At 42.8% G+C, this 10,229-nt stretch overlaps 1 protein-coding gene across 1 annotated transcript; it reads right to left on the reverse strand.

The window, feature by feature from the left end:
• Positions 1–3,358: 3,358 nt before the first annotated feature.
• Positions 3,359–3,880, reverse strand: LOC131886647 (galactosylceramide sulfotransferase-like). Its single transcript, XM_059235043.1, has one exon. It carries the CDS (start codon positions 3,878–3,880, stop codon positions 3,359–3,361), a length of 522 nt encoding a protein of 173 aa, XP_059091026.1.
• Positions 3,881–10,229: the final 6,349 nt, after the last annotated feature.

Below are 10,229 nucleotides of genomic sequence, written 5' to 3' on the forward strand. Positions count from 1 at the left end.
GCCCTAAAATTTTGGAGCAGGATAAGAGAGCAGAAATTCCAAATGTCATTTTCTGGATTTGATAAATCAGCAGTTTTCTTTTTTTCATGTCTCTTTTAACTGATTTTATTATTATTATTATTATTATATATATTTGCGGCTCTCGGCCATGACAACAAAGGTATAAAAAAGATTTCTTTTTGCCGATATCACAGGTGGTATTAGGGAAGAATGACTATATGTACCTCAGTGCACATGGTAGAAATGAAGAGGGTTGGAGCAGACATTGCAGATGCAGGAGGGTAGAGGGAGGTGATGAAAAGCTTGGTTATTGTAGTAGAGAGGATGGGCTAGGTTGAACAACTCCTTTGTCAGCTCCCGTCGATGATGGAATTTGGCGGGGAGCCGGGCAAAGGTACGTGTCCTCCAATATTCCGAGGGCATCCATGAGTTATTGGCATATTGGGGCACGCTGAGGTATTGCTTCAGATATTTGGAGAAGCAGGCATCGGCAGATTTGATGGCGGAGTTTGGGAGCCATAGGTGAAGGCCGTAGAGAAAGATGGGATGGATGAAACACCGGAAGAGTTCAAGAACTATAGTAAGAGGAAGATTTTTGATGGGTAATAGATGGAAGAGGTATCCGAACTTGGCTTTGGCGATGATGGTGTTGAGATGATAGGTGAATGAGAGTTGTTGGGTGAATGTGAATCCGACGTAGTTGAATGTCTTGACAATTTCCGTCGGGACGTTGTTGATGTGGAAGGATGTTGCAAGCAGACGACCTTTATGGTAGACCATGCCCTTCGTCTTGTTGGTGTTGATTTGAAGGCCGTTCTCCTGGCAGTATGACTAAAGTGGATTGATGGCATTTTGCAATTCTTCAGCCGTGGTGGCCAGGAGGACCAGGTCGTCTGCGTACTGAATGTATTGGAGTTGGGTGTTGTTGATGGTGGGTCCTTGGTGGGTGAGAGCGTCGGGTAGGTCGAATACGAAGAGATTGAAAAGTATTGGTTATAGTGGATCCCCTTGCGGTAAGCCTTGAACTCATTGAACAAGAAATCTGCGAGTATGGTTGTATCGAACAAACCCTCGCCATGAAAATCGATGGTCACGGTGGGACAGGTACACTCCTCAGGGATGGAACGTTGCCCTGGTGAACTAGCAACTTCTGCATAGCCCCGTGGTGGGACCTTATCCTCGCCACGTGCAACCATGTTGGTCGATTGACTAGCTCAATGAACAATGTTACCTTAACTAGTCCAAAGTCACGAGCAAAGTCACAAAGTTACACACGTCCGTCGAAAATCAAACGCAATGGAAATTGTGGGCGAACCACAACTAGAACACTTAGTTAGCCTACGGGGCTCCTACCCCTAGCTTACACAAGACACAACCCCAATTGAGCCCTGGACCAAGAGTATTAGAAAATAAAACGCACTTTTGTTACCACCCTGGGGACCAGAAACTTGCATACAAGGATGACAAGTATCAGATGATCACTTTATCACACCTCTGTTCACACCGTACGTCAAACGCTTGTGGGTGAACAACGGTGGGAACCCCTAGCTAGCCCACTGGGCTCTTACCCCTGGCTACCACCAGGTTCAACCTCAATTGAACCCAGGACCAAGTTATTAGAGAGAAAACAAACTACTTACCGCCTAAACAGGATCAGAACACTTCATTGAAGGAAAAAGATCTAACGAAAAAACCGCAAAGTGTCTGAGGAGCTCTTGAACACACGTCCGTTCCCATTGAACGCAAAACGCAAATCAGGGGAGAACATCTCGGGTTTTTTATCGAGTCGGATCTGATTAATGGAAAATGAAGCAAGGGTATGAGTATTGGACACAGGAGAGGAACGAGCAAGAGTGGGGAATGCACTATGGAGGTGGCGGGACCAGGGGGAACAATTGAATATACCACACCTCCCCTGAATCGAATATTATTTGATTAAAAGATATCACAGGAAAAACTCACAGTTTTCTTCCTGGATCTAGTTCCTCTTCTGGGCATGATTGAGACGGGATCATTGACCCTTGCTCTTTGGTTTGACGTCGCACCTGCGGTTTCCCGAAGGATGGGTCGGAGATATCGCCTATTACGGACGTACCATCGAGATCCAATCTTCAACACAAAAGATCGACCTCCATTTCGCTTTGAATGGATTCGACCAACCCTATCCCAAAGTTTGGTGATGGGATTTTGGATTCGCACTCTGTCACCGATGGCAAATTTGGGTACAGTTACCGCACCAACATCATATCTCGCCCTATCCTTCTCATACTCGAGATCACGTTTCACCAATGCACTTTTGCGATCCTCAGGGGTCATGTCGAGATATGAAGAGGGATGTGCGGGTAGACAAGTTCGGAGGGAATGACCAAACAGCCACTGAGCTGGCGACTTCCCGTCTTCACGCGGCACATTTCGCCACTCCAGCAAGGCTGCTTCCAAATGCCTCCCGATCCAACCGTCCATCCATCCAATACTTTTTTACAAGCCTCTTGAGAGCTTTCACTCCGGCCCCAGCATGGCCATTAGATTGGGGATGGAAAGCTGAACTGGTCACAGGCTGAATGTTCTCGCTTTTGCAAAACTGAACGAATTGCGCGGATGCAAATTGCGGTCCGCCATCTGTCCGAATCTTAATGGGAATCCCGACCCACGCAAATATCAATTTCATCGACCTAACAACCTCTTGTGTATTCGGGGTCTTTCCATATTGATCACAACAAGGCCATCCCGAGAACTGATCAACCAGTGCCAAGAACCATTTACCACCAAATTCGAATAAATCGGCACTGACAGATTCGAAGGGGCGTGTGGGAGGCGGGTCTGACATCATGGGTGCCTTGGCCAACGAGGGGCGGTACAATTGGCACGTTTCACACGACTCGATCAAGAGCTCAATTTAGCAGTAGTTATGTGCACAAAATAGAAAAATAGCAAATTCCTTGTCTGGAATTATCACGTCGAATAAGATAGTGCAGAAAGAATATTTAGAGCATCAGGCCGTATTGATCTGTTAATAACGGTAAACATTTTTCATGGCTTCCAAGTCAGGGACACCGTTCTTGACAAAACTCATCGGATTGTAAGACGAGACACTTTTGGCGATAACATCTGACTCAGTTAGGTTCCAGCTGACGAGGATTTGGTTGGCACGGTTACGTTGAGCGTTTCTCACGCGTTCCAGAAACTTTTTTCCAGGCAAGGCATACAACTCGCAATCTCGGTCTGTCCCATTTTTCAATTGAAAACCCATCATATTGCCATCACCATACACCTTGAATTGGTTTTTAATCTTGTAGTTATTGACCCGATCAGCAATGCATCGCTCCTCAATGCCGGAAGTGATGGTGTTCAAAATAGGTCACTTGTTGGCCATTTTGGTTTCGCCAAACTTCCGACGACTGTATTTGAATTTCGTCAAGAAATGATTGTATAACATGTAATCTCCGGCCAGATACTCCTTCAAGGCTTCGCGGGCCTTGGCAGAAAGAGTGGACTTGGCAGATTTCTTTCGGCTGTTCATTTTAAGAGAGGCTACATCCTTGTAGTCCCAACACAGGAGGTCTTTTAAAAGTATCACAGATTCATTGTAGTGCTCTGCAATCATGACTAGATCAAAAGTACGATCAAGTTCATTGATCTTGTCCAAGATGGTTTTTTGGTCGTTCAAGAGGCGCCCTGGGACTCCGGAATCCAATAACATTTGATTTTGACCCAAATGCGCCACGTTCTTCCGGTCTTTGAGAAGACCGGTTTTGTTACTTAGGGCATATTCTTCCAAGGTGACTTTGTAGGACTTGGAAAAATTCACGTAGTCCCACATGGAGATGAATAGCTCTATAGGGTCTCTCAGAATTGTGATGTATTTGGTTCCCGGGCCCATGAGCAAGTTCACTTCGTCAAAATTCCAAATACCATGGAGGCAGTAAAAATTATAGGTCATATTAATGGCGTCCCAGGGCGTATCCCAGAGGACAGAGCGATGAAATGGCCGGTTACGCCCCACATGGTTGCCAACACGTGGCAAGGCCACATTCAGATCATGACCATATGCATATCGGAGAAATATATTCTGTACCGTTGTACTGGCACATTTGTAAGTCTTGAGAAATGCCACTTTGGTCTCCGAGTTTCAATTTTTTTATCCCCAAAATGGTCCTCCCATGAGTTTTAAAGGCTTCCTGAAGTAGAAAAAATATTCTTTAGACGTAAATTTGATAGGGTGAGCGATTTTACTTTCAACTGTTTGCAGGGCATAAGTAAGGAAATTAAAAGTAACGAAATTACACTAATTCTTGCCCTTTCTCAACAAAGGAACTGTAATGCTGAAGAGATCTGTGCTTTTGTACCATAGTAAACAATCTGGCCTCATTAATTAAGACCACATGTTGAGTTTTCTGTTCTCATTCTTCATGCAATAAATCCCTCCATTTCTACCCATTAACCCGTCTCCCTCATCCATTCGCACAATCATGTTATTGGGCAGGAGGCATTTACATATTTTTCTTGAAGTACTGCCTGCGGCCCATCCTGATCAAAGCATGAGTTCTGTGGGGTTCCTTGGCTCCCATCCACTAGTTTGTGGTGTTGAATCAGTGCCACATCCTGTTCGTCGTGGTCCAGCACCATGTCTGATAGAGGTGATCCCGGCTCTGAAGGCTACCAGTTCAGGCTTTCAGGCCGCCCAGACTCGTGCAAGGGACATTGCCAAATCCTCTCTGGGTGATTATGTGGTGGGAGATGATCTGATTCTACAGGATATTTTCCTTGAACATTGGGACGACCACCTCCATAAGGAACGCGATGGCGAGAATCAGGTCAATTGCTGGAAATCAGCCAGTCTTCGTTCTGTGGTGACACTGGAGCTGATGTGGTTATACTTGGTATGAATCAATTTCACAATTCCAATTCATGTCAGATGGTTCTCATTGAGCAACGTCTGTCTAAAGCCAAAATATCTGGTGTCGATGGTCGTCCGTTTAAATTTTTTGGAACTTTCAAGACCAATCTTTCGGTGCATGAGAATCATCACGCCTGGGACATCACTGTGGTAGTGAGAGAGGATTTGGACAATTCATATTTGAGTCTCCAGGCCTACAAAACCCTTGGGATAGTTGGTCCTGACTTCCCTTGTCCCATGGTCTCCTCTGTCCAAAACGATGTTGGTCAAGTGGTTAACCCGTCCTCGTCACTGCCCGTTTGGCCTTTGGACAAGGGAGAAGACTGGATTAAGACTTTGCCCGATGATCCCAAAGTATATATTTTTCCACTGTTGAAGCCAAGCTCAAACCTTTTTATAGAGAAGCTTTTGATGATTCGAGGCTCAAGCCAATGCGTGGACCTATAGTCTGTGATCCTAGGGTCATTACCTTGAAAGATGATGTGACACCATTCGCCATCAACACTGCCTATCAAACTCCGATCCCGCAACTCGAGCTAGTTAAGGCTAATCTCAACGAAATGGTGACCATGAATATCATCGAAGAAGTGGGTGATGTTCCATCCCCATGGTGCCATTCTCTGGTTGCGCTCCCCCAGTTGGATGGTGGAAAAGAAATCGCAAGAGTTAAGGACTTGTATTACGCCCTTTGGAGAATTTCGCTTTTTGCGCTCACCTATGGGATTCATTTCTACTGGTGACTCTTTTTCTTATAGAGGGGACGTTACCATGTCCGGTCTTGACGTCCAAAAAGTCGTGGACGATATGGCTGTTGGCCGTAAAGAGTAACGTGACCAAGTCCGTGAAACGAGATCTTGGAACAATGTGTCCAATATGGGATGACAGTCAATGGAAAGAAGAGTACGATTGGTGGGGCTGAGACAATCCACTTTGTTGGTTATAGGATTTCGCGGAACAGCATAGAAGCTGATCCGGTAAAAGTCGCCGTCATGCGCCGTTTCCGTGTTCCAGAAGATCGCCGTGATTTGAGGTCCTTCTTAGGCTTCGTAAATTAATTTGGACAATTCACCAACGCCATTTCCGATACTGCTGAACCCCCCGTTCTCAGCATATTTATGCTTGACGCCAAAACGATCCTTAAGACCGATACGTCGAAGTTGAAAGGTTTGGGTTTTGTTTTACTTCAAGGTCTTGATGGTGAGTGGCGTCTAATTCAGTGTGGTTCAAGATTTCTGAAAGATGCAGATACCAGATATGCCATAGTCTAGCTCGAAGCGTTAGCTATCTATTGGGCTATACGCAAGTGTTGCTTGTATTTAGCAGGACTTGAAAAGTTTAAAATCATCACCGATCATAAGCCATTGGGGCCGACTTTCATGATCAAACGTTGAACACAATTGAAAACGCGAGGATTTTAAGGTCTCGTCTTTCTTCATTTAAGTTCACGGTGGAGTGGAAGTGTGGGAAGTCTCACTTTATTCCTGATGCCTTATCTCGACCCCCGATCCTGAATATGATTAATGAAGATGACGATGTGGATGATGATAAATCCAACCTCTGGGTGTCAATGGTGCGAGCTGTTGAATTTGATTTCTCTCTAGACAACCAGCCAATCCATCCCAGGACTTCCCTCAATTATGGTTGACTTCTGTCCTCGGTGAGGAAGAATACGGTTGCTCAGGCTCGTTTGGGATACATAACCCTGTTCAAGAGGGTGGCGGATGAACTCTCCATTGATGGTGATCTCGTCCTTTGGGGTTCAAGGATTGTTGTGCCCCACCTGCTACAAGAGAGATCCTGACTTTCATACACGCTACACGGTGGTTATATTTTCTGGTTAAGTGTTTGCTCAAATACCAAGACATCTAGATATGTTTTTCTTTGTCAAAGAGACAAAAGGAACAACTTTTGTGATATACACATGTTTAAAAGTAGGTCAGATAAGTGTGTTAAATCACTTAAAGTGCATTAAAATGCACCATTGTCAAAAACGTAGTCAATCAGTATTAAACATACTCTTAGTTATGCATTGACGTAAAATTTCATAAACTTCTATTCCGCAGATGCCTAGATATTACAACTTAAAGGTTGCGTTTTACGCTTTAAAAGATCGAAAAATGGCCTAATTATGTTTCCAGTTATTCCCAAGGATTATGATTGTGTTTTTCAATGACACGACAAGAAATGATATTTCGCCATTTTCTTGAAGATTTCTTTAAAAGCAAAAAGTAGAAAAAAAGTCGCTTAAAACTTACAAAATATGCAAAATTGCCTTTCATTTTACTTAAGTGCCAAAAGCTACAATATCCTATCGTGTTCTTAAAATATCTGAACGATACCTGTGACAGTTTAATTTTCCAAATTGTCACTTTTTGCAATAATTGATTTCTACGTACTAGCGATGTTTTTATTGAACGTTAATAGAATTTTGTCAAAATTCAAGATTAAGCTTCATTGAAGTTGCGATTGACAAGTATGGCATCAAAATTGTGAAATATTGACACTAAGTAAGTTTGAAGTTATATTGCAAACTATATTCCGGCTTTTCTACCTGGTTCAGAAAAATGAAAAATTTTCATTTATTTTTTAGGCATAGAAAAAGCTTATTACATTTCTTGGCAGTTGCTTTAAGCTATAACCGGAGCAATTTGCTGTCAAATTTGATGAAAATGCAATCTTTTAAAACGAGATATTTTTTAGTTTGCTCCATGGATTTGAATAAAATTTTAGTTGGAAACGCACCTAAGGTTACTTCCAACATCTATTGATTACGTTTTAAAAAATGCTATCTCTTTGTAGCTTTTAATTGGATTAATATTCCAATCTGAGCTAGAATCCAAAAGGATTTTTTTACTAAAAATGTTCCTTTTTTTTCAATAACAACGAAAATCATTATTATAAGTCTTGGCATTTAGAAAAAATCTTTTTCAGTATTGTGAGTAACACCGTGGCTAGTCATCAAGGGATAGAGCGCACCAAGCGAAGGGCCCGACATATTGTTTATTGGCTTGGTCTCAATTCGGATGTTAAAAATAATATCGAATCAGGTCATAAATGTGCTTACTACCGACCCTGTATGCCCTCAGATCCTATGATTCCGGAGGATGAGCCGGCTCGACCATTTGAAATAGTCAGTGCCGATTTTTTCTCTTTAAGTGTGAAGGACTATCTGGCTGACACGGATCGTTTTTCGGGTTTCCCTTTTATTTCCCACATCAGCTCAGCCCCCACTGGATCAACTTTGATTCAAGAACTTTATTCTATTTTTTGACTGGTTGGGGTACTGAATATTTTCCGATTCGACAATGGACCGCAATTTTCGTCGTCCATGACCCAGGAAGTTTTCCGCCATTGGGGCACGTTCAGTGGCGACCGTCTTCTCCAAACAATCCCCAAACAAACGGTCAAGCGGAGCTTGAAGCAAATCACGTACTCTATTGATTGCCCTTGTTTAGCAACGCATGTCGAAAGTGTAACAAAATGGATCCGAAATTGCAACACAAAGATGAGGCATTCGGAATTTCGTTTCAATCTCCCAACAATGTGCTTGAATGTAGGCGACAGGATTGCACCTTTACGTAATCAAGGTAATTCCGACACCTCTGGAGGTCACCCTGTATCCAGGCTTGTTCCATGGGTTTCAATTAAGTGTTTCCATCACATGGATGAAAACTTTAACTTGAGCCCCATTTTAACTTCTTCAAAATTTCGTTCTTAAAAATGTGGTCGGACAACTTACTCAAACCCGTTTTATGAAGTGTGCTAGACGAGAGTAATTGCTTGACAAGGCCGTATTAGGGATTTCTACTCTGAATTTGGACGAGCCGTCAACAATTCAAATTTGTACCATAGATGCCCTAAGTATCTTGACTACGAAGGACACTTTTTGCCCACCAGCAACAGCTGAGACAAAAACATGCGATCACAGCCCCCTTGATCAAATCTATATATGAAGTTATCTTAACAGACACCCAAGCCCTACTTGTTTACAATCAAAGCCGGGCCAAGTACCAGAACTTGGACAAGCTTAACCCAAGCAGAGATTCGGTGCTAAACCATATGGTTAGCTCAGGAAAACCACAAAATGAGGGTTTTTTGTTCTAAGTTAGTCAGATCGCCAAAAACAAACCGAGCATTAAACCAAAGCCACGTTGCAACGTCAGTGTAGGTGCACATTACTGCTAGTTCTGTCAAAGTTGCTTTAATTTGCCGTGATGTACAATTTCTTGCGTAAGTTCTGCCACACCATTTTCCCCTCAAACCCAAATGGGGTAAGTTCCTACATGGGCAAGTTAAGCAGCGGACTACTTGCCCTGTTAGTGCTTGCTACACATCAGTAGTTGTTGGGATGACGCAAGAGAAAAGGTGACCAAGACTTTGATAAGAAGCTCTCGGAAAAAACGACAAATCAATCAAGACTCATAATTGCATATGATGAAATCTTAAAAAGGGGAGTTGTAGAGACCTGTGCTTTTGTACCATAGTGAACAATCTGGCCTCATTAATGTAGACCACATGTTGAGTTTTCTATATTTTCATTCTTCATGCAAAAGACACCTTCATTTCTATCCATTAACCCGTCTCCATTACCCATTCTTTTTTTTTGGTTAGGTGTTTCACGGGCTTATCTAACCGCTAAAGGAAATGTAATCCCCAGTACTATTAAAATGAAAGGTTACAACTCATCTATTTATTACCTTTCAATCTTTTTAGGCTATTTGGTCTACCAATGAATTTGAGTTGACTACAAGTTGACTACAAGATCATCTTATTGCTCAACTTGACTGACCTTGTCAATCTCAACAGACTCATCTTTAGATCAATGAGCTGTTGCTTCTGAACTCAGTGGGGTTGAAAACACACTGGAGAACTGATCCCCAACCATGTTAGGAATTTACATGTTAGGAATATACCCATTAGGACTAACCTCCCACTCTACAACGCTAACCGGAAAATTGAAGTCCCCCTACAAAGAAAACCTTTGAGCAAACTGACTGGTCCAACTCATTTCCTATGAATTTGAGAGCTGACAAGAACGACCTTACTGAACAAGAGGGGGGCCTATATATTGTCACAATGGACAGATCAAGACCTTGAAGACGACAAACTAACAACTCTACTTCTCCATTCGACATTTTTACATTACTAATGCGCAGGTCATTTCTAACTCATAGACATATGCTCCCATGTGGACAAATGGGATTGTCAGGGCGTACTCTATCACACCGAACTAAACCAAGTTTCCGTCATGGAAATGAACGAGACCTGCCTATCTAAAGCTAGTTCCTCAAGAACCTTGATCTTTGTGCTGTCTTTTTTTGGAAATAAGACA

This window comes from Tigriopus californicus, chromosome 9 (assembly GCF_007210705.1).
Source record: "Tigriopus californicus strain San Diego chromosome 9, Tcal_SD_v2.1, whole genome shotgun sequence".
Taxonomy (NCBI): Eukaryota; Metazoa; Arthropoda; class Copepoda; order Harpacticoida; family Harpacticidae; genus Tigriopus; species Tigriopus californicus.